The sequence below is a fragment of the Lissotriton vulgaris genome, chromosome 8, assembly GCF_964263255.1.
Source record: "Lissotriton vulgaris chromosome 8, aLisVul1.2, whole genome shotgun sequence".
Classification (NCBI taxonomy): Eukaryota; Metazoa; Chordata; class Amphibia; order Caudata; family Salamandridae; genus Lissotriton; species Lissotriton vulgaris.
This window is the reverse complement of record NC_141696.1, coordinates 476,050,162-476,076,305: the sequence shown is the minus strand read 5'-3', so window position 1 is coordinate 476,076,305 and position 26,144 is coordinate 476,050,162. Positions and strand designations below refer to the sequence as shown.

The 26,144-nt window shown below is 43.1% G+C and overlaps 1 protein-coding gene across 1 annotated transcript in view; it reads right to left on the bottom strand.

The window, feature by feature from the left end:
- Positions 1-675: 675 nt before the first annotated feature.
- Positions 676-26,144, bottom strand: part of LOC147697200 (uncharacterized) — an 80,059-nt gene continuing 54,590 nt past the window's right edge. Inside the window, exons 4-7 of the mRNA XM_086933309.1 lie at positions 17,631-17,753; positions 17,411-17,539; positions 11,939-12,070; positions 676-1,286 (exon numbers count right to left, since the gene is read on the bottom strand). Of these exons, the coding sequence (XP_086789435.1) occupies positions 1,108-1,286; positions 11,939-12,070; positions 17,411-17,539; positions 17,631-17,753 (563 nt within the window). The 3' untranslated portion in view covers positions 676-1,107. The remainder of the gene's footprint in view (positions 1,287-11,938; positions 12,071-17,410; positions 17,540-17,630; positions 17,754-26,144) is intronic.

Genomic DNA, 26,144 nt, shown 5'->3' with positions numbered 1-26,144 from the left:
TACAAATATGTAAGAAATGCTGTGCACGTAAGAGCAGTGAGGCGTTGAAGCCGGGTTAGGGGGGATTCGACAGACGACCACAAGGGGAATTTAAATAAATAATTAAATTCAACCTGTCATCATCTGTCGAAATTCCTCCCCCCACCCTGCCCGCTGCCCCACCGTTCTTACCTTCATGGTCCGCTGCTGCAAATATGGATACATTATTTGCATTCAAATTAAGTTGCTGGGTGCTTTGGTTCAGACTAGAACGTTTCTTTTTTAAGTATTCTGCACAATTGAATTCCTATTTGGAAGTTGCATAAGTTATCTAATGAAGAGCAAAAGGATTATCTTAGCGACAATAGACATATGAGTTAGTGGTGTGCTTCAGTGTATTGTTGCCATGTATAGAGGCACGAGGCTTTTATTTATTATAAACATATGCTTGCAATAGCAGGCATTGCATGAAATATTAATTTTACGTCATGCAAAGAAGTCCAATGAACTTTCTTCTTGTTTGTAGATGATGAGTCCGTCTGCCATCTTTTTCCACTCTAGCTTTCCAACGCATTGGTGGTGCTTATAGCCCTCTCCAATTAACACATTTCCATTCCTCTACCTTCCACCTTTCTTTAGATTTAGCCAACAAACCAGATTTTATTTTTAATAAAGTGCAGGCCCACCCACACATCATCCAATGTATTTCACTTGATTTATCAATTACATAAAAGATTGCCATGGCTCTCAATTTCATCAATGTGAGAAACATCATTGACAGGATTACATTTCCATCACTTTTTGGTTCTTTAGAATGCTTAGGTTTCTTAAATAAAACGTTGTCATGCATATTTTTGAGAAACAGTGCTCAAAATAACATAGGTAAAGCTGTCATCATGGCATTATACTTAGAGAATAAGGATGAGAATTGAAATAAAGTAACACACTTTATGCATTTTGGAAGGAAATCTATGCCTTCGTTCTTCATACTAGTGTAAAATCCACTACATATCGTCAAAGTTCATCTTGTGAGCTCATTTCTAAATTCGAATCTCCATTGTAATTCTTAAAAAGCTAGAACGTATACCACACTGGTAAAAAAAAGTTCTGTTCAAAACTAAATTCTCATCAGGATGTCTTGATGGCCTTCCCTTTAATTCTGATGGTCTTCGCTCTCATTGGCTGACAAGATTTCCTACTGTAGGGACTTAGCTGGTGCCCATTTGGACACTCACATCTGTAACCTCCTGGCGTGTTGACACAAAGATGGGAGCAACCAGCCTTTTGGAAGACACATTCATCAACATCTGAAACAAAAAATACAAAAGCATTCATTTAAACAACATGAGAGGGAATTCTCCTTGCCCAATGCTTGATCAGACTAAAGAGAATGAACATATGCTGTAGTCCAAAGTTCTCTAAAACATTCTAAAGCAAATAGGAACATGTCAATAAAACAATGTTATGGTATGATTTGCTATTTTATTTTATGCTATGCTATTTTATGCTGTATTAAACCTTATTCCAAACAGTGACTGGCCCCATATGGATTACAAATCCCATGGGTCTGCTGTTTTTCACCCTGATACTTTGCCTGCTGAAAGTAGATGAGTATCTGGGTAAAATACTGAGAAACAATATCGAGGGGCTGGTGTTGAAACATTGATTTTCACTTTCTATTTTGCATAACTTTGAAGTAGGGAATAATTCAGTCCTCCCATGCCTAAAGTATTGGTGATTCAGAGGCAGGGAGGTTACAGAATTGCGTTTTGATCTTGAAACTTAGAAAACTCACACAGCTACTTACATCACCTCTAACTGATTGAAAGGTGAATACAAACTAATTTAGCTATTCTAACGAATTCCTTGTGGCGCTAAGTGTAACATGTTTGTATTCTCAATTTGACTATTCTAATATGTAACCTTCTACAACAACACAAACATGTATAATAATTCTAACTGAACTGATTGGAATTTGTGAGTGGTAGACTAATGGAAATATATAGAAAATGATGGTGAATTTGAGCCATATGATAAAACACATTTAGATAGAGAAAGCAAACTCCTATCAATTCAACCAAAACCTACTCTCAATACAAATCAGATTTCAAATGTCTGGTGTGATTGCTGAATTGTTAGGATACTGCAACTGGTGTTGCACACATGAAAGCCTTTTAAAAAAGATTCATATGCATGTGTGTATATGTACTTACATGTATATTTACTACTGCACTTAGATATAAGGGTACACTTTTTTTGCTAATCACCATTTCCGAGGGTAGACTTACACCTTGGTGAAGATTTACATTTCTCCATTCCCTCATCTCTGGGAATGGAGCTTTCAACAACAATATTTATGAGTGTGAAGCTACCACTAGTTACTCTGCACATATAGGTAGAGATCCCTGCCACCGTAGAGATCTCCCTCTGGGAAGGTATGGGGGAAATTATTTAAGATTATTCTTCTTCAGAAAAAATATTAACAAAAGCTTAACCTAGAACTAATACAATAAAATGTTACAGTACATAAACTCATCAAAGTAACTGCTTATTAAATAATTAATTATTTGAATTATATCAATTAAATTTCGAAATAAAAATGTTTCAACAATATTTTGAAATATTTCCCAATTAAACTATTTATTTATTTAATATATAGGACATTTTGTTAAAGATTGCTTAATACATTGTAATTATATTTAGATTTTAAGTAAAAGTTTAAACACTTTTTTAATTATGTGCATTATCTTTTAAAATAATAACATCATTATGTAATAACTATATATATATATATATATATATATATATATATATATATATATATATATATATATATATATATATATATATATATATATATATATATATATATATAATCTTTGCAAATGTTCCCGTAGCAGAGGGAACTGCTTGCATTGGTGCCCGCGTTGGAGACCGGGAGCGTGTCTCCTAGTAATCCAAAAACAAAAGCAAGGACGCGGCACTCTTCTTATCACGGTAGATTTATTTAGGTCTCAAGCAAAACTCCTACGCGTTTCGAACAAACGTTCTTGGTCACGGCAGTGTTCTACAAATGTCCCTTTTCTCTTTCCACATTATATACATGCTCACTTCACGTTACTCAGTGAGGGATTGTGTGCCTTGTAGTTTTTACTTTAAATGTCTGTTAAATCATAATTTTTAACATTATTCATACATCACCGCGTCCTTGCTTTTGTTTGTGTATATATATATATATATATACATTTTTCACATTGAAATAGAAAAATACACACACACATGTACACACATATAACATGCCCAAAAAATTTAATGATTTTAACATTAGTTCCTCTTGAGTGTTATTTTATTCCTGTGCCTCTGTTCTTTATATGACAATTTGTTGCAACTATAGGCCGATAAGCCTAATTGATACTTTACAAAAAATAGTTGCGAGACTTGTGCTAGGTAGAGTTAATGAATGGATAGTAGATCAGAATGTAATATCTACCTATCAGTTGGGTTTTCGACCCCACGTCAGCACCATTAATCAAGTCTTTGATTTACGATGATTTATTGGACTACAGTGATTTTAGCAGGGGGAACCCTCTATGCAGCATTTGTTGATTTAAAATCAGCATTTGACCTAGTACCTCATCATAAGCTGTGAGTCTCATTAAAGGAGGCCGGATGCCCCTAGAAATCCTTAGTTTTATTATTAAATTGCATGAGGCGAATTATGCTCAAGTATACATTTTTCACATTAAAATAGAAAAATACACGCACACACATACACACATATAACATGCCCACATTTATTTCATGATTTTAACATTAGTTTCTATTGAGTGTTATTTTATTCCTGTGCCTCTGTTCTTTATATGACAATTTGTTGCGGTACCTGTGAGTGCTTGCCGTACTCCAAGGCTAGTGTGGAGTACATTTACACCAATTTTGACACCATTAGGTCTGTCTTAATTTTAGGAGTGTGGTTATAGCAATGTGAAAACCAATGATCTTATCCTTTGTGAGTGTATATTTGTACTAGCTTGACCTTCCCTAAACCTCTTCTTAACTTTTACTACATCGCCCCTATTTAGGAGCAATTTTCCCCCAGTTTCCAGCCACTCCCCGTTGCCCCTCCCACATTTACTACTGAAACAGATAGGTATGTGTGTGGAGATCTCCATGCAGAATAGACAGAAGAGGTAAAGAGCAACGTCACCCCCGTAGGTTTGTGAATAGCATTTTGTGGTACTACTGTAGTGCGACTTTAAGTATTACAAAATACAGTTTGTGAAAAGGCCATGTAGAGGAATTCACAAAGGCCTTCATGAGTATATGAAATAGTACTTGTTTACTACTACTTCAAATGGGGGGGGCGTGGCTAGCAACATGCAGTGCTAGACGCGTGGTCCGGGAGCTCCCTGCCGACGAGTTGAAAATCCGCCGTAAAACTGTGCCACGGACAATTCAAACTGCCAAATACGGTGTGGCGGACAGCCCAGCAGTGAACCCTCGTGTCAGCGGGAGGTTTTGAAGACCCAGAAACCTCCAATCTCGGAGTTTGTGGCGGCGGCCGGCGGACGACCCAGTGACCCAAGATGGCGACCCCGCATTAGGCTCGGTGACCGGGGGGCGGAGGATAGCGCTTCGGAACCAGTCCCATAGACCCGGCGGCGGCGCTGACCTGCAGTTCCTGGACACCGGAGTACCACGCGCTGAGGACACCAGGCTATTTGAGGTACCGGTGCCTGACCGCCCATCACGGGAGGACAGCTCGCCTGAGACACTGAGGCGGCCAGCGGTGCAAACACTGGGGGCGCCGCTTGGGGTCACGAACCGGAGGAGCGGATCAGAGATCCTGAGGCAGTGACCGCTGCGGGGACCCCGACTACGCGGAGCAGCTCTCGCGGCCGCCCACAGCCTGCCAGGGACACACGCGGTAAGCCGGTTCGCGTGCGCCCCTCACCAGCACTGCGGGGTGGATTGGCTGCCGCAAAGGAAAGTGTGCGGTGGGGCTGCCCAGCGGGAAAGCGCCTTTAAAATCGAGCGCAGCGAAGCGGCACCCGGGAGGCAGTACATGGAGGACAGTGCACGGAGGTGTGGAGCCCCTGGCAAACGGGCAGCAACTTTACCAAGATGGCTCCTCGGCTGCCATCCTCAATGCTAGAGCCAGCGCTGGGAGGGGTGTAGCCTGCACTTAAGTCAGCACGTGAGGTGGAGAGCGTCCTCGAAGTGCCGAGGGTGGAGGAGTTCAGTCGCGCGCCCCCCTCTAGCCCCTCAGTCAGACTCACGGCCCGGGGTCCACCGAATGGTGGCTGCACATGCTGACAGGAGCCACGCAGAAATACGGGGATACACGCGACGGACCAGGAGCTCGGTAAGCAATCAGAAAATAGGTGTGGACCTCCCAGGGGCCACACGACGACGGGGGAGCCACACACTGCTGCACTCCCCTCCTCCTCCCCCCCTCCCCCTCACATTGCACTATACACTTGCACGGTGTGGACACTCAGGGGGCGAGGAACGCTATGGACACCGCTATTGTATGGCAACTCACCATGACACTGCCTCTACATGTCTAAAAGCTTGGCAAATAACCCTGGTAGGCATGGCATTAGCCAGCATACACCTGGGAGATAACCGCAACCAACAGGCGATGGAAGTAGTGCCCAGAGGGTGGTGGGGAACGATAGCGCCAGACTCAGTCAGCACCAGGGAGGGAGAGGAGGAAGGACTACCACCGCACCGATACCAAGGTGGGCCGTGCGTGCGCGCCTGTCTACTCGCGGCTCCGACTCACCTCCACGATAATGGGGAAGAAAGACCCGCCGCCAAGGCCACTAAAACAAGGCCCTATGGACAATGTTGCGGCACCACGGCAGGCCAGGGGGAACCCAGACGCCTCATCTGAGGCCCCCGTTGACACTGGGATTCTGCTCGCAGCAATACAGGCGTCCAGGACGGACATTCAAGAATCGCGGGCGGCACTGGAGGTCAAGATCGGCGAGGTGGGGTCGGAAGTCACTCTCCTGCGCCAAGATTTCAGAAACCTCTCGGCCAGAGTGACGGAGACAGAATCTCGCATCGGAGAAGCGGAGGATGCGATCACCACGGTCCGGAAGGAAATGGCAGAACTCCAGGCATCACACCGACAACTTCTGTGGAAGGTGGACGATGCAGAAAATAGGGCACGCCGCAACAACCTGCGCTTTGTAGGTTTTCGTGAGGGAATTGAGGGGAACAATATGTCTGCATTCCTGCACACGTGGCTCAAGGAAACCTTCCCAAGGGCACTCTTCTCGACATGTTTCGTGATTGAAAGAGCCCACAGAGCACTGCTAGCGAAACCTCCGGAGGGGGCGAGACCTAGACCAGTAATCGCGCGTTTCCTCAACTTTGCCGATAGAGACCTGATCTTGAGAGAAGCTAGGAAACTAGGTGAAATCAGGTTGGAGAACACCAACATCATGATCTTCCCAGACTACAGCCAGGAGGTGCAGAAACAGAGGCGCTCCTTTGACTCGGTGAAGACTAAACTCAGATCAATGAGCATTACGTACATGCTGCTCTTCCCGGCGAAGCTCAAAGTCATCTACAAAGATAAAGAAATCTTCTTTAATCACCCGGAGGACGCATGGCAGTGGCTGGAGGAGAGGCCGATCTTCAATGGCAGGGAAACAGCTGGTCGCGAGGAACTGGACAAAGTCGTGAGAGAAAAGACGCAATGGGGCCTGCCCAAACAACAAAGAAGGAGATCTAAAAAGACATTCGCCCGTACTACGGGAACCCCATACCGGGCACCCACATCCGCAGGAGGCCGAAGGGGGAGGTCGGAATCTCCGGGGACCTCCAACATAGCTGATAGGAGACCGCAGGGAGATCGCAAACGGACCTACTCGGAAGGAGACGATGAGAACGATACTGAACTCAGAGACTCGGAAACCGAGGCAGTTGACCTGACCAGCCATCGGAGTTCTGTCCACCCCCTAGTGACTGAGATACACAACCTAGAACAGGAGAACTCAGACAAGATGAGTGGGGCCGACACCTCGACACAGGATTCCCACTCCTGAATGCAGCTGTAGTGGACTATTGGAATCGTCGGCCAGGGAAGACGGCGACACGCAAGTTGTCACCACCCCTTTATTTCTTTCCTTTGTTTTTCTATCTTTACTTGGGTTTCTGCTGTTAGTTTAAGGCGTTTCCTTAAGGTCTCACATTCTGTCCACGGTAGCGCCTGGGCGCGACGCCCAGCAAACGTACTGTACTACATCCTGCCGGGGTGGGACCGTGAGACCTAACTAAAATAGGGAGGGAGAGGGTGGGCGACAGACCGACTCCTACGGACAGCTCGGACCTCTGGGGGGATGAGACTGGATGGGGAGGGAGGTGGGGAGGGGGAGGGGAGGCAGGGGGGGACGGTTTCAACCAGTTGGGGCAGGGGGGGGGAGACAGGAGGGGGGCGGCCACATTCGTACGAGATAACGCACCACTATTGGCACACATCCTGGAAGTCCGTGAACCATAAGACTCACCCCACATCATGGCAGGTACACTAACTGACCCACCACAGGAGAGCAGGGGGGTTTCACTCCTCACATGGAATGTCAATGGCCTGGGGTCCAGAGTAAAGAGAGGGTTGGTGAACGCATATCTCAAGAGGGTGGCGCCGGACTTTGTCCTCCTACAAGAGACACATCTAAGAGGAGAGAAATGTGCATTTATAGCTAGAGGGAGATACACGGTCTTGGCACACGCAGGCTATACTACTGACTCGAGGGGAGTGGCAGTGTTGATCAATAAATCATTCCCGTTCGAGGTGACACGCACATGGTTAGACCCGCAGGGCACCTACGCTGGGGTACAGGGAAAATGGAAGAGGCAAACATACACAGTGATCTCGGTATATGCCCCGCCGAAACTTCAGGCGCGGACACTCAGAGCGATCGCTTCCATCATTATAGACACCACAGACACATTCCAAATAGTGGGTGGAGACTTCAACGACGTAATGTCGGAGGAGCTAGACCGTACAGGGCCAACTCGCAGGGGTGGGGCGCCTACAGCACTGTCGCACCATATGACCAACCTGGGCTTCACGGACGTCTGGCGATGGCGCCACCCTACCCGTGAGGCATACTCCTTCTACTCTGGAGCACATAAAGTATTCTCTAGATTGGATTACATATTTATGGCTAGGCAATACCTCACTGCTGGAGACGTGGCAGAGTTTAAAGCGAGGGGAATCTCAGATCACTCGCCACTGTATGCAAAAGTGGGATCGATAGGGGGAAAGGGAGGCTCAGAGTGGCGTTTGGCAGCTTGGGATCTCCAAAAGCCAGAGATAGCACGGGGTCTCAGGTCCGACATCAAAGTATACGTAGCGGAGAACGAGGGCTCAGTCGACTCAGGGTCAACCTTCTGAGAGGCGTTGAAACCAGTTCTCAGGGATAGGGCACAGAGAAGGTTAAGAGCGGAACGGAGGAGGCAGCTGGCAGAGACAACGGAACTAGAAGTCACAATACTGCATTTAGAAGAGGAATACCAGGCACATAAGGAGGAGAAAACCCTGAGGAGACTGCTAGACAAACAGCATGAATATAGGGAGATAGTCTCGAACGAGGCACGGACACAATCCTTGGCAACACTACATCGGTTGTACGACATAGGGGACAAGTCCGGCAAACTCCTAGCCTGGTTGGGCAGGAAGGAAAGGGCAGCAAGATGGGTGGAACAGATTAAAAAGTTAGACGGAGGCATGGCGAACACGGACAGGGAGATAGCTGATGCTTTTGCAACCCACTATGCACGCTTCTACACAGCGCGGGAACTTGGGACTGAGGACGAGGCACTTCAATACATGGCGGAGGTTGACCTACCTACACTGCCTCCCGACACCAGTTTAACACTGGAGGCAGACATCACACTTGATGAGATATCGGAGGCTATAAATAAACTTAAAACTGGGAAGACACCGGGACCGAACGGGTTCCCGGCGGAATTTTTTAAGGGCACCTCAGATCTGCTGTCACCCCACCTTAAAGCCCTATACGCGGCTTCCTACCAGGAAGGCCGCCTACCACCAGACCTCACACTGGCCACTATAGTCCCTATCCATAAACAAGGGAAGCCCAAAGACGAATGTGCCTCCTATCGCCCCATCTCCCTCCTCAACATGGAGGTGAAGATTCTAGCTACGGTCCTGGCGGGGCGTCTGAGATCGGTTCTACCAGATCTCATACACGCGGACCAATCCGGATTCCTACCAGACAGAGCTACTAAGCTGAACCTTAGACGCACGCATAATTGGCTCCAAGAAGTTAAGGGCAGAGAGGAACCCCACTGGTTCCTATCCCTGGACGCAGAAAAAGCATTCGATGCAGTACACTGGCCCTTTCTCATGGCGGCACTACAGAAGTTCGGCCTGGGCCCAAAATTCCAGGGGTGGGTAAGACTTTTATATACAACGCCGACAGCACGCGTCAGGGTGAATGGCCGACTGTCCAGGGAGTTCCGGATATCCAGGGGCACGAGACAGGGGTGTCCACTGTCCCCTCTTCTATTTGCGCTAACGATCGAGGTCCTGGCAGCTAGGGTCAGGCACAACCCAGACATCAGCGGCTTCACGTGGGACAGACTAGGGGGAGCACAAGAAAAAATATCATTGTACGCCGATGATGTCCTACTATACATCACCAAACCCGAGAGCTCGATCCCGACGCTGTTTGAGGAATTGGAGGGTTTTGGAGCGAGGGCGGGTCACACCATCAACTGGAATAAGTCTGTTCTCTATGACCCACGGGGGGCTAAAAATTGGGGGGCCCTACCCGAGCAGCTGCTCACTACCGTAGACGGCTTTCAGTACCTGGGCATTTATATTACGATAGATAGGGCACGCTCATTCTGTAAGAATGTAGAAAGAGTAATGACAGACGCAAATGATGACATGACCCGATGGAGGCAACTGCCGCTCACCCTACTAGGCAGGGCGGCCATGTATAAGATGATTACTCTCCCCAAGTTCCTCTATGCCCTCCAGAATGAGTACTATCCTCTCCCAGCCGACACAATCCCCAAAATACACGCGGACTTACGTTCATTCCTGTGGCTGGGGAAGCAAACCCGTATCGCCCTCCAAACACTCCAACGACATCAATATAGTGGGGGGATCTCACTACCCAACCTTGAGGCATACTACTGGGCGGAACATCTGACCCCCATCAATGACTGGATACACACCCCAGCAGACCACCCGACATATGCGCTGGAGAGACATAAGCTATCACCACATACTATACATTTCTACCTATACGGGGGTAAGGCGAGGAGGTCGCTCTTACCGGCTACAACGATCACTCTGAGGGCGTGGACACGTGCCACGAAATGCATGGGCTCGGATGGGAGACTGACACGTCAGACGCCGCTCTGGCACTGCCAATGGCTAACAGAAATAAAGAAATTGAAGGGGTTCCAAAGGTGGGATGACATAGGGATTTCACACATCGGGGACGTGGTATACAGGGGTGAATTGAAATCATTTCGCATGCTACAGACAGAATTTGGCTTACACCGTTCACAACTATTTAAACACACTCAGTTCGTTCATGCGTGGAGGGCCCAAAATGTCACACTGGAAGACATGCCGGAATACGCACCACTGGAAGGCAGGCTTCTCCAGGAACAGATGGTCCATCAGGCAGTCTACCTCACTTATAAGACACTAACTAATCACATGCTGGGCGACCTCTTGAAATTGAGAGGAATATGGGAGGCAGAGGTAGGGGAGATGGAAGACCTAGACTGGGAATTGATCCTGATGCACCCCCGGGAGGTTACGATCAAATCACGGCTGCGGCTCATTCAGCTGAATGTGCTACATAGGACCTACTTTGATAGACTGCGCCTCCTTAAGACCGGGAAAATTACTGACCCCACGTGCCTCAGGTGTAGACAATGTCAAGGAGACTTCTATCACACCATATGGTCATGCGACAAAATACAAATATATTGGGCACACATCTTCACGGAATTGGGTGAGGTCCTGGGGGTAGAACTGGTGCGAGACCCAAAGTTAGCTCTGCTGGGCATAACAAACGAAGTGGACCTGCCACGCCCGCAACTAATATTCCTAGTACTGGCACTAGTGGTGGCTAAGAGGGGCATAGCGAAGTACTGGGGGGCCGCAGAAACACCAGAGATAGAGGAATGGAGAAGGGGCTTGGATCTTTACATGGCAGCGGAGAGGGTGACATATAAGGCCAGGGGTTGCCCCAAGAAGTTCAGAAGAGTGTGGGCCAAATGGAGGCAATATCACGGGATTGAAGTGGGACAGTAAGAGGTAAATACACTAGACATTGTATGTACGAGACTGGATTGGGACCTAGCATGAACCCGTAAGGACATGCCCACGGGAGTAACAAAGAGCCGAGGGGCTACTGCAGAGAGGTACACTGTATGGTGCTACGGAATACTGATGGGGGAAAGGGGGTGGGAGGGCGGGACTCGGGATTTGACGACCAATAACTACACATCAAGGTGCTTGAAAGATACGATGTGGCAAGCTAAGAGTTGGGGAATGTTTTTTATTCTTTATTTTTGGGTCTACAGACCACAGTTGGGTGGGAGGGGGATAAAAATGTAAAATGCAGGCATCCGCCATGACACGACAAGCCCAAATGGGGAAAGGTGCAAAATGCTACTGGAAACGTGCACGGCTACGCCGCCCGGCCTCCGGGATGTGGGCTGAACGGCTGTGTGATAAGATATACCCTGTGAATAGCCACGGGGATTGGATGGTAATCCTGTTTATTTGGGACTGATATTATTCGTGTACCTTCTGCAACAAAAATAAAGTAAAAAAAAAAAATACTACTTCAAATGCACATAAAAGACTTTATGAAGTTCCTCCCAAGTTATTTCATTTGTATAATATTCGCTGTAATCTAAAAAATGTACACTGTGGGCTACAACTTGCCTTCACATTGATAGCGGTCTGTGCTAACTTTGTATCCCCGAGGGCATACACAATAGTACGATCCAGGCACATTGATGCACTTCCATTCGCACCTATGCTCAGAATTTTCCAATTCCAGACACTCATCGATATCTACAAATAATGAATGAGAACAAAATTAGTTAACATATATAGAGAAATTGGCACTTTGAATATTAGTCCAAATTTTCAATTATTTAGCGCTCTCACATAGCAAAACTGTCTTGTGATGCAAAACAGAGCAGATAGCAGCACCGATCAACTTTCCAGTGCCATACATATTCCAGCACAAAATCGACTAGTGTTATGGCGTGCCATTCCTCTAGATTATCAATGGAAAGCAGGTATGTTCGGGCAGGAACAGCACAAACACATGCAAAGCCAAATCGAGTAAAATACAGAGATCTGGCGAAGTGTGAAATCCTACATTCCAATGAAACTGGGGGAAATGGGCCAACCAAAATGTCTAGTGATAGTCTTATGCATAAAATGGGCAATTGCCTCAACATTACACGTTTTTCAGGACTTACTCTTGATGGTTGTTGTTGCTTTGAAATTAGTACTGGAGTGCAGTTGTTAAACTAGATAGAAGTGCGCTACTCTTACTAAATAGAGCGCTGCACTACCTTTCTTATTTTGCGCAGCCCTGCTGAATTTTATGTTGAACGTCAAGAATGGTAGTAAATCTGGACCTTCGCCTTTTAAACACACCTTCTCGTTACTAAAGGTTGCTCTGTGTGACGTCAAAAAGGCAATCAACAAAGATGAGGTATAGTACTTCATGGTTTGAAAGATGGTTTGGATGTATTGTTTACAACAGGGTGGGACTGCCAAGAAAGTACTGTGTAATTTGTCATCTAGTTCCTTTGCAAACCATTTTAGGGGACAGTTTGGCCAGATCTACCCAAGACCCACTGAGAATGAAGTTACTTAGGTCAACTACTTTTTTCTTGGCACAGGGTGGGTTCAACTATAAACTGAAGTGGTAATCAAAGTAAAAACAAACATTACTTAATAATGATCAGGCTTTTAGATTAACTACAGAGTTCAGAAAAATCCTTGCATATGAACAAAAGATGTCTTGTATATAATCTATGCAGCCCAATGATGGGCTGCAACCAGCTGTAAATGCCTAATTGCCTCAGGTTAAAATACCAGAGAAAGGCTGTGTCTCTATGCGGTCAATCTTTGGACCTGACCGTAAGTAGGGTTTACCTGGGTGAGGTATTTACAGCACCCATTAAATACCGATAACCCAGGGTGCAGTATTTACTAGATGCATACATCCCTTAAAGTCCAACGTTACCTCTTAAAAATGTGTAATACGTGCAGAATTGACAGAAAAATGTATTGTAAATGTTTTCCATGATACATTGTGGCAGGTTCAATTTAGTAATATCTACCTGGAGAGAACTCTGTGAAATTTAGGTGTGTGGTCATTGCCACTTAACTAATAATTCCAATCTCTGCGCCAAAAGGGATGCATAGGGATTTGAATTCACAACTCATTAATAATTAGGTTCTTAAAATGTAATCAGGTGTGAGCTGTGGCTCAGGAGCAAAGGATTGTTACATGAGAAGGTCTTATTTGGTAGGTAGACAACCATAAGGCAAAACAACTCACACTAAATGCTGTTAATTGTCAGAGGTGTTTGCATTATCCAATATAAATACAAATTTAAGGTGGATCTCAGAAAGCTCCCTCAAATGGATATACACAAGTGCCCTGATTATGAGTTTTGAAGAATAGTGCGGAGTGTTTATCAAACCTGGTAAATACAAATACAGGATTTAAACATCAAAAGTGTAATATTTTGAAAGAGTTAATGTTCCATTGTAATATGTGATAATCCATTTCAAATAACTACATAAGCACAATGAAAGGCCAACAGTTCTTTCATTGAGTGTTTGTCTTTGTCAGGCACATGGGTCACCATTCACAATCACATCTTGGAGCACATCGCACTTAACGTGAACGTTTATCCTACATTCGTGCCTTAAAATCTATCATAGGCTATGGAAGCTTTGGAACACAGTTAGGTGGCACCTGGGTGTGTTTCACGGAGCTACATTTCAGAATTACGCTTCAGAGTGGTGGCAGTCACTTAGTTGTTAAGCTATGAAGAGATAATATAAGTATCTAAACAATGCAGAGAATCAGTGACTAACAACATCTCAATACTGAAGCGACTTTCCCGCAATTCTCTCCAATTCTCACACAGCCTTTGGTTCCTGCTCCTTTGCTTAGTTTTCCCTTCTGGTTGCCCCCAGGTTCTCCCTTTTCCCTAGATTAGGGTAAATACCTTTTTGCACCTGCAACTCCCAGTCATCTAGGTTCTCAAGTCATTGCAGATGTTGGGTTGGGTTGCAAGACTTCCCAAACATTTGTTACCATATTCACAACTACTAAGCCTGGTAACATAAACTGGAGCAGCACTTACCTATATATTACCAATAATATGTATTTGTTGATTAAGTCATACTGTTGTTTGTCTTTAGTAGGAGCACAAGAGACAAGTGAGGCTGACCATCGGCTTGAGACTGGAAGCACCGTTGAGAAGCCACTGTGACTGGTCTCTGTTTCTTTTTTCCCTTCCCCATTTTCCCCTTGCTACTTTCCTTAGAGTTGTGGTATTGCGGACCTGAGGTATGGGTTGAGGGAAGGTGTGCTGCTGTTTACAGATTCCTCTACATCTTTGGCGTATGCTAACACTTCTCAAAACGAAAGGCATCTTGTGAAACTCGTCTTAGGCAAAAATCTATGCTAGAAGTAAAGGGGGCTTGTATGCCTGCCATAGCAGCACACCTATATAGTATGTTCCAAAAAGGCGTATTTCTTAGGATAGTTAAAAATTAACATGATTCCAGTCAAAATAGCTTATACCATAGAGGACAAATTAAAGACAGGTTTAATTTGATTTTTATATTTTGTCAGAACTGCAGCTTTAACCCTAGCCCTCAAGCCCTGATCTTTGGACTGGGTAAGAGTGGTCTGCTTAATTCAGACACTCTGTTCATCACCACCCCCTTTTCTGAATCGTTTTTGGCCACTATAGGTGTGGCAGGGTATACTCAGACATGAGTCCCTTTCTCACTGCTCCATCAGGATTCAAGCAAGCCGGGCCGAAGACGGCTGAAATGCCAGAAACCGGTCCCCGGTAGCTTGTCTCCTTTCTGGTGAAGAATTGGCTTGGTAGTTTAGTCTGCCCTGATCCCATGATGCACTGGGCCAGGGACAGACTGATTTGCATATAGCCAGGTTCTGAGCTGGGATGGGGCAGTGAGATAAATAACGGTGATGGATCAAGCCCTGATCTTTGGACTGGGTAAGAGTGGTCTGCTTAATTCAGACACTCTGTTCATCACCACCCCCTTTTCTGAATCGTTAACCCTAATCCAGCACAATGTATTTCTAACAATACTAGAGCTGACAAGTATGGCAGGCAAGCTTATTTACTCCCTTCTGCGAATGCCAAGTCAAAAATAGTGCCCCTATTCGCATCTTGGATATTTGGAAACAAGGGCCAAACCCTTAAACCCGAATAGGACTAGGGTAATACTAATAAATAGATGCACAATGTCCCATGGGGTTTTCCATGACTTGCTGGTCGACCCCAGCAAACATTAAAGAGAGGATGAGGGGAAGAGGTGATGGATCGTTGTTGTCAGTCATGTAGGGAGCTTTTGGCACAGGGATTACATTGAGCATTCGATTGATTCATTTGTGCAGATGAGAAGCAACTGCCTTCAAGGTGACGTGGCTAAGATTGGAAGGTGGGTCAATGGCCTGTCATTGCCAAAATAATTAGAGTCAAGACAGGCCTCTTCAAGAGAGGAAAGATCTGTCTGGTCCTGGTGGTGTTGACAAAATTACCCTGAGTAAGGAAACCTCAATACAATTCAGTAGTGGCTTGAGTGCTTCACAGGTGATAGAGTTAATTTTTGAGGATGGAATTATGTTGTCTACATAGTATGTAGCTTCAAGCAAACTGAGGATGTTTGACAACTTATCAATGTTCAGTGTAGTGAAGGTGTTGTGAATTGGCAATGAAGAAATGTAGGTTGTTGCTCAGGTTTCATCAGTATACTGTTTGAGTTGAACTGTGAAAAACCTGCATTGTTCAACTTATCTGTGGCATATTCTAATGAGGAGAGTGAGTATTGGGCTGATGTAGTGCTTGATGAATTTGAACAGAGCTCTACTTCTGTTAGTAGCTGTGCTGAGATTGCTGGCACAGTATTTTGGTTTAGATTCTGAGATAAGTTTTCTTTGTGATCTGCATAGCTTTCAGGGATTCAAATACTTCATTGAGCTGTAATCCTCACATGTCTTCTTTTGTCTTCAGGGACACATTTGTATTGAATGTGCCTTTGATAGTATCAGAAGGTTGAAGCCTTGGGGTTTGAGAAGCAAGCATTCAATGGAAGTGTGGCTCCATATGTTATCTTTGACTTTGCAACTGATGGCATCATGTAGGGTGTTGAGGTCCACACAGTAAAAGTGAGGGGCCAGATTTACAAAAGTAATCTGAGACAAAATCCTAACTTTACAAGTTTCAGTATTCACAAAAGGCATTAGGGAGTAGTAAAGTTAGGATTCCTAACTTTACTACTCATAAACTGAGACAAAATCCTAACTTTAAAACTTTCGGTATTCACAAAGGGCGTTCAGGAGTAGTAAAGTTAAGAATCCTAACTTTGCTACTCCTAAATGTTTTTTGTGAATACCGAAAGTCGTAAAGTTAGGATTCTGTCTCAGTTTAGGAGTAGTAAAGTTTGGAATCCTAACTTTACTACTCCTAAATACCTTTTGTGAATACCAAAAGTCATAAAGCTAGGATTTAGTCTCAGATTAATTTTGTGAATCGGGCCCGAGGTTTGTAAGATATTAGCAGCTGCAATGCAAAGGAAATTGATGGGGAGGGTGGCAAGGTTTCTTGTCTTATTTTAGGTTAAGAATATGGCCTGTTACTTCAAATGAAAATTGCTTAAGGTTCCAAAGCATTCTTTTTTTAATCTTAGTAGCAATTAGCTCAAGAAAAGTTCTGAGCTCATGAAAAGATTTGAAGAAAGTAGACCTCGATGTACCTTGTGCCCATTTTGAGCGGTGATAACTATGTACCTGTCAACAACTAGATTTCCCATTAAACGCTGTCACTGTGCACTTAGAAGCTGCAGTGCCTAGGTGTTCTTTGTTAGTTGCTTCACTGTAAACCATTGCAGGTCATCAATTGTTGTCAAGATGATGCTTTTTTCAATACAAGTGACAAGAGCATCTAAATGGAAATTATTTACACTCAATGTGCCAGTGTAGGAACCAGAGTGGCTGAATTTATGGAAGTTTGAGGACAAAGTCCTCCCATATAGGGTCAGAGTAAGACAAAGGTAAATTATGGACCATTTCTGTCAACTTTTATGTGACCTCCAATATTGTTAACAAAAAGGTAAACTCACCAATACAATACCAGCTATCAGTGCTCACCCTGTAACCATCGGGGCAATTGCAATGGAAGCTCCCTGGAGTATTGACGCAACCAAGAGGACATCCAACCAATCCAATGGGCAGAAGGCATTCATTAATATCTGCAAGTGGGAGTGACATTAGAAAATGACATTGTACAGCCTGTGTGAAATAAAAGACATGGAGTTCAGCAAACTATACGTGGTCTTATACCTCTGCATGATTTTTGATCCACGTCAATTTCATATCCATTTGGGCAATAACACATTGAGCTCCCGAAGGTGTTGGCGCAATGATGTGAGCAGCCTCCATTACCAACAGCACATTCATCCAAATCTGAAAAGAAGGACATGATAAAGATCAAAGATTCATAATATATATTTCCTTATTATAGCATGTTCAATGCTATATGATAACTGTGTTGTTTTCACATGGGTAGAATATACATATTTAAATTGCTGAGTGCCACATTATAGGTGCATGTTTATACGTTTGAATAAAGGAGTGCCTTGAAGGTTTAGATCATGTTTGATGTACAGATAATCTAATTTTATGTTAATATGATATTGTCTGTTAACATTATAAGGCTCAATTGTAGGCTCTGAAAGGCACCGGCAAAGAAAACATTATAAATACTGTTAAAAATAAATAATGTGGGCTGTATTAAAGGAATTTGGTTGAGCTGGTTGTCCCAGGCTTAACTGGAAGAGAGTTACGCAGAGAAAAGTTTAGATATCCTGTGTCGGAGGCATCTGAGGTAACTGCAGACAATTGTCTTAAGAGACCTTGGACCAATAGGGCTTCAAAGCTTTGAGACAATTCTACCCAGTGGAGGCAGATTTGCTTAATTTCCTGTAGTGAGTGACATCTGTGACCCATTTCTGGGTGCAGAACTGGCATATCAGTTTCAGAGGTTCTACAGTTCACAGGTTATCCTGCTTCCTTCCCAATTTCTTCATTAAGCCTTGTTGGGAAAGCCTTTCATGCCTCACCAGAATCAAATATAGCACAAAGTAAAACTTACTTGCAGAGTTATATGCAAAATATTTTGTGAGAGGGTTAGGAGGAGATGGTAAATGCCTTATAGTGCACTAATTGGATCTTTTGGTGGACCAGCAGAGCCATTGTTTACTAAGCCAGGGATGTGGTGAGTACATATTTATACACAAATCCCATTCTCCCAGCATGCACACTGTCCCAGTTTATATAAAAATGGATGCACCCATGTCCTTTCTAAGTTGTTATCCATTGATGCCTCAGTTCATGTCCTTGTGGGAACATCATTTTGGGACCTTGTTACTTCTCCTTCTTACGAAGTACCTATGCTTTAAACAGGTGATCAGAGGTCCTTAAAAAGAGGAATACTTGGGGGATGAAGTACATTACAAGTAACAGTAGGGGAACTGAGGCAGGGGAAATGTGTGGGAGTGGATCAAAATCCTAGCATAGGCACTAGACCGAGTTGGCTATACAGTGTCAAAACATGTTGGTCATAAATACCTGGAACAATGGGCCCTTTACCCAAGCACATGTTTATCATGTTAGCAGGGGGTCTGGATAACATTTGAATCCAATCTGTAGGTATTTTTAGTGTATTGAAATCCTGGTCTGATTTGTAAACACCTAGTCATAGTGAGGGTTTGTATAGTGTAAATCTAATCACAAGCATGGTGGGTGAGGCTCTTAGTAAGGTGTTTAGGAGCTATTAAAAGCCCTCACACTGATCTACTTAAACCATGGGATATGGTACTTCCCCACCCCTTTCTTACTTGTTTTTAAAAAGAATGGTAAAACAACCCTGTAATGAAAATAGTGCTGTTGGGTTGTGCTATTCTCAATAACAGAACAGCTTTGCCATGACTGAATATTTTTCACAAACTCCTGAGCCTATATTTGAAAATACTCAAAAGGGTTTAGATAAGAAAGATAGGATTTGTTTTGAACATTATTTTCTATCATACATTGAACCAAGACTAACTTTATTACTGGGAGAAGATGCCACAGACCAGTGCTTGTAGGTAACGCATAATGATATGCCTTTCATTAATACTGCAATGATATTAGTGCTTGGAGTTTGCAACACTTTAGTGACGCCATTATATGTACTTAACAATATATATATACTCTCTTTATTATTCAAGTAATGGCACTAGAAACAAATAGCTTTTTAGAGTCATTTCTTATCTTGAGGTATAAATCTTCCATTTGAGATGCCCATAGAATTTTCTTTGTACTCTCCTGTGTTGTTTAATTTTCATTGTCTCTGAATAAAGCTAACTCATAATCTCTGGCTGCTTTTAATTTTGCATGGAGTTTGTGAATATTATTCTACCATACCTTCATTTTGTTTTTGCATCAAAAGTATTATTTCCACAAATAAAAAAACAAAGCTGATTAGGGTTCCAGTGATTGGTGATTATTTGATACATTTACTGAAATTGTTCACAGTCACCATTACCACTTTTTTTTGTGTCCTCGTTTGTAATTAGCCCATATAAGTTGGAGATACAAAACAAAAAAGAGGAGAGAAAAAACACAAGAGGAAGGTTTTGAACTTCCCGTTTTTGATTTCGCCAAAAAAGAGGGAACCCGATCATTCCTTTTACAGAGGGGATGTACTAGACATCTCGGACCCTCAATTGGTCAAAACTTATACCTCTTTCCCGTCTCTCCTCTTCCAATTCTCCTTCTCCATTATAACAGGTCCAACAGAAAACTCTGCACCAGGGCTATCAGTCCAAACCATTTGAACTTTCCTGCCTGTATGGCTACCACATAATCATAGGACTAAATTAACCACCATAACAATTATCGGAGAAGGAGATGTCCTTAACTGAGAAAATACATAACAAAAGAAACATTCAAAGAAACAACAGCTACCTCGGAAAATTAAACAAAAAAACATTACTTTAGGCAGTTTAAAAAAAAATGTTTTTTTACGTTTGCCTACTTCTGCACCAATCATCCCAAATATTCCAGAAATTTGTTTTTTTGTTACACATATTGCCCTATCCAGTTTTGCAATGCTATGTATCGAGTTGAGCCATTCACACTCTACAGGGGGGACAGGCAAGATCCACTTAATGCACAGCTCCCTGCGCGCCAGTAAAATTAGCAAAAACATGAGAATTTTGTGATGTTTAGATACGTTAGATGTTACCTCCTCATCTGGGGTTACACCAAAAATTACCTGTGGGAGACTCACCTTGACTTCATACTCCATAATACTGGAGATCGTCTCACCTACTTTTCCCCAAAAGATTTGGATTGAAGGACACCATCAAAACATATGTGCTTCATCTGCATCAGCTTCCTCGCACTTTAGGCACCTCACTCGTTTGGAACAGATTTTGGATAACCTTCTCGGGGTCCAATACGCTTTATGAATAGTAAACAAATGTTTTTTTCTTAGAGGTGCAGATTTAACACTTTGCCATAAAACAGACAGAGATACTTGCCATAAAGTATCAAGATCGTAGCTCGGCAGCTCCTTCCTCCAGATTGATTTGGACCACGACTGAGAATCCTCATGGGGTTGAACTAGCGTCCAATACCATTCAGCAATTTCTTTCCGCCCCAAAGAAGTAGTAAGTACTTTACGTTCAAAATGTTCATTACTATTCCCACCTCTTCTCAGTGATTTGGCCCAGCTTGATAATTGATACAATTTGAATTTGGAGGCAGCCCCCTTTGTAATGTCCTGTAGTTTTTGGCATGAAATTAATTTCGACATCTCCAGCAGTTCACCCCATCTCTCGATTCCCTTTTCTTGAAGTGAGACAGCAAGAGAGTCTTGTAAACATATTGGAGTTCCCGGTGAATTCCATATTGGGGCAAATGTGCTATAATAGGGGATTTGTAGTAGTACTCTTATTTGATACCAGACTCTACAAGCTGCCACTAGTACTTTTAATTTCACTTTTTTGAAGAATTTCGGGTCTCCAAATTTAAATTAAAAAAACCTGGATTGGGACTGAAAACCTAATGTCAATGCCTGAAATAACGGTGTAAAAGAAGTAGTGTCACCCAATAGTTGCCTGAAAATTTTTAAGTGGAACTCCCTCTGGTATTGCAGAAGATCTGGACTGGTAATCCCTCCATTTTCCTTTCTTACTCTAAGCTTACACCAAGCTATTCAAGGTCTTTTTTAAGCCCATATAAAACTTGGGAAAAGACCTTACACCTTAGTTACCCAGTCCTTCTTAAACTCCAAAGGAATAAAATTAAATAAGAACGTGTATTTCTGTAAAATTACCATTTTTAGCAGGTAGCATTTTCCTAAAAAGGATAGAGGCAGTGAATCCCATTTCTGTAATTGTGCCCTAACTTTAGATGTTACGTTATCTAAGTTTACCTTCGATAATAATTTGAGTTTCTGAACTACCTCTATTACTATTAATACGTTGAATCTGATCACAGCTGTGGTGTGTATTCCATTTCATAACCTCTGTTTTGGCTGGATTAACTGCATATCCCGATACCTCCCCAAAACTTTTTAAGGTGTCCCAAATGGCTACTATTGAATCTAGGAGGTGCACCGTAAAAATCATTAAGTCGTCTGCGTAGAGACTTATTTTCTTCACCCATCCGTTACCCGAAAAAGGGATAATATCCTGGCATTCCCTTAGTTTAATAGCAATCGGCTCCATATACATATCGAAAAGTAATGGTGAGAGGGGGCACCCCTGCCTGATGCCCCTACCTACTTGATCTGGGATGAGAGGGTGCCATTAACCAAAACTCAGGCACCAGGATTTTTAAATAAAGATTTAATGGCTAATAAAACATTTTGGCCTAAGTTAAAGCGTTGAATTATTTCCTGGAGAAAAACCCAATAAACCTTGTCGAACGCTTTAGCTGCGTCGCAGGTCATTACTCTAAAGGACTTAGCATTTGCAGTGGCCAAGTCAATTTTATCAATTAATTAATGTGTTAAATCATGCTAATGCCTGCCCTTGATAAAGCCCTTCTGGTCATTATGACTCAGGAGACCGACCACACTCTCTAATCTCTTTGTAATTGCGTGCGTATACATTTTGTAATCTGAGTTGAGCAGGGAGATCAGTCTGTATGATTCACCAAGCTTTGGATCTTTATTGGGCTTTAATAGTATAATTATTGTGGCCAGCTGCCAGGATGCAGAAGATCTTGTTTTGAAATATAGATGTAGTTAAACAAGTCGAGCAAAATAGGGGCAAGTTCCTCTTTCAAAAAAGAGTATATTTCGTTGGGGAGGGCATCAGGGCCTGCAGCTTTACCTTTCTTCAAACTTTTAATGACTCTATAAATTTCATCAATTGTAAAAGGGGCCGATAGATCTTCTCTAAGTTCATCACTGAGGTAGGGAAGATTTATATCTTGTAGAAAAGCTGCTATTTTGCTCATACCTGGATTTAAATCCTCTTTGTGGGGTTCGTAAAATAATTTTGTAAATGCTTGTTTTATTCCCCCATCTTCAGTAATCCTTATTCCGCTTTCTTGACATTTTCCTTCGCTAATTATATTCCTAGCTTGGTCTGCCATTATCTTCCACGCTAACAACTTGCCGCAGCCTTCCCCATACTCGTGATTTGCGAGTTTACTCGCTTCCCACCTTTGTCTTACTTTAATCTCCAAATAATCGGCTAAATTGTTCTTTGCTTTTGTTAGCTCTGATTCAGTGATTGGGGTTTGAGAAGGTTCTAAATTTCCCTGTGCCTGCTTAATTGCCTCTTCTAGTAACTGAAATTCTGCCTTGACCTTTTTCTTATAAAATGCACTAATGCCAACTCTGAGATAAGCTTTATACGCATCCCATACTTTATCTAAGGGAACAGTATTAAGATTAAAGGGAAAGAATTATACTTGTTGTATATTTCAATTTTTTTATTATTTTATTTTTTTCTATTGTTGAACTATCTAAGAGTAAAGATTGATTCCAGGTCCATCGTCTTTCATCTAAATTATTCCTTAACTCAAAATATAATGAGACTGCCGAATGGTCAAACAGATGATCTGGGGTATGCAACACATTTCTGATTTGTTAGCTGATCAACGGTGACACTAGAAAAAAATCAATCCTCGACCTATGGCCATGTTTTTTGTTATGAAATGTATATTTCCCTGCTTCTGGTCCTGCACTAACACCCCTTTTAGTCCAGACATCCACAAGCCCTAAGTCTTGGATTAGTTGTTTTACTGTTGCCCTCATTTTTGGCACTGCCATCGCCGCCCTCTTAGATGTAGTGTCCTGTGCTGGATTCATGGGAAAAATCGCCTCCCAGAATAATGGGGGCATTCACTTCAATTAAGTGTGAAAATAGTGTTTTTAGAGGGGCTGGTTCATCAAAATTTGGGCCATAGTAACATACTAGTGCCAGCCAGATGCCCTGAACCTTAATCTTTGCGATTACCCACCTACCTGATGGGTCCACCTGGGTTTCTCCTAGTATACTCTGAAAGGTTTTTTTGATCAATATTGTGACTCTTTTTATTGTAACTGTTTGAGAGGTGCATATACAGTAATCTATCCATGACTGACGTTTTGATATTTCTAACCATTCCTCTTTAACAAGATGTGACTCTTGAATAAAAATAATATCTGAGTCAAACAGCTTCAGGTACTCTAAAAGTTTTTGTCTTCTTGATAAGACCCTTAAGCCATTGACATTCCATGTCATAATTCTCAGGCGACTAAGTTTAGTTGAAACTGCCATTCAGTAAAATAAAACAACTGCGTTTTTCCTGGTAGCTTAAAAAACCAAAAACAGAAGCTATAACAATTGAGGACTTTAAAAAAAAAAATTCCCACATGCTCCGCCACCCTTTGTGAAAATTATATTTTTGTTGTCTTTTTATACATTTTAAATGTTTACTTGTGATCCGCCCCTCCCTCCCTGGGGAACCCTCCCTACATTCTTGAGGCATAATAATACACCTCTGTTTGAACTCTCCTACTCTCGGATGGGCTTTTCAATACACTTTTTTTAATGTGGCTGTGCTTTGATCTGATCTATGAAACTTCTTACATCATTAGGGCTTCAAAACTTGTGCATCTTATTATTCAACATAACTCTTAATGATGCAGGGAATCTAATATTTGCTTTGGCACCGAGGTCTCTTAATTCTGAAATGAATTTTCCAAGCTCCCATTGGCAGTCCAGCGTGGTCCGAGATATGTCTGACCTAATACAATACGACCAATCATTTTTCTTGTATGAGCCTGCTTTTAGTGCTTCTGAAAGTATCCTTTACTTCAGAGTATATGTTCTGAAATTTACCAGAATCCTGCTGGCTGACTTCCTGCTGGTGTGGGCGACAAAGGGGTCTCGATGGACTCTCTGTATATCTTCCTCTAATGAGGCTTGGTCGAGATCCCTATTCTGCTCTAATATGAGCATGACTACAAAATCCTTTATGTCACCCCCTTATGAGCCCTCCGGGACATTAAGAATTCTAATATTGTTGCGTCTCACGTTATTTTCGAGGGCTTCTATCTTATCTTCTTGCTCATTCTTTTGTAGTTTCGTAATTCTCATCTGGCTTACCACCACCTTTGCTGCAAGCTGTCCATAGGCATGCTCCATGGTACCCAATTGTTCCACTAAACCATTTATCTTCTCTTCCAATGACTCACATTGCCCCTGAATTTTTTGTCGGTTATTTTCAGAGGTAAAAAACCTCTGTCTTATCTCGGATAGCATTGTCAGCATTAGCTCCCCCAAGTTGGTTCTCCTGTGTCTGCAGTGATCCTGATTCATCAATCCCATCCAAGAGGACTGAAGGAGATTGTAAAGAAGAGAGCTGACTTTGGGCACTTTGGGCACTCATAGAATTAATACCAATCAAAACTGAGTCAGAATAATTTTCCAGACCAGCTAGTGTCTTGAAACTATTTTTTGTTGGTATTAGTGAAATAGTGTCCTCCTGGGAGCCAATTGTTGAGACCAAATTCAAATGCATTTTCCTGCCTAATTCCTGCTTTGCGGCAAAGTGTTATCAAGATGTCGTGTTTCAGGATTCATATTAATATTGGTTGCTAACTCCTGGGATTGTGCTTTAAAGTATGTGCGCAAAGAGGGCATAATTATTACTTTTTTAGGCTTCCCTTTCACTTTTTCTTTTCCTTTAGTTTTTAATGTAGCATTTTTAGGGGAGTTACACATTTGAGTCGGACTAAATTTCCGTTCCAGCCCTATATGTGCTTCTGCTGTAGAGGCAGGGGTAAGAGGCTTATCCACACTGAACTCTGTTAACGCTGCTGGCGAGATTACTTGAGCCTTTGGTTTTACCCTTGAGCCCGCTACACTTACTGTGAGATCTTCCTCACCCCAAACTCCTCTGCTCCTTAATGTATATCTATATAGGCTGGGTAGCTCTTTAAAAGTCTAGTTTTTTATTCTCTCCTGTAATTTGTCCTCTCTTTTACTTTTCCTCCCCATCTTTCCTGGGGTTTTCCTAGAGATTTCAGCCTCCCTCCCTGCTGCACCCTCTTTTGATTCCTACCGCACTTGCCTCCTTATCGGGGTCATGGATCTCTGCTCCCCTCTCGCATCCTCAGTCTCACAAGGCCTCTGAGCTCCTATTTTCACAGGTGAAGCCGGTAGGAGAAAGTCCCCTGCAGAAAAATCCGTTCTTTCTGCCAAAGGCTTGCAGGGTGATCCCGTAACTGAAACCCCCCCCGAAGCGGGAGCCCGACTCTTGCCGCCACAGAGCGGCTCCTTCTGAGCCGTGCAGCCGCCTCCATCC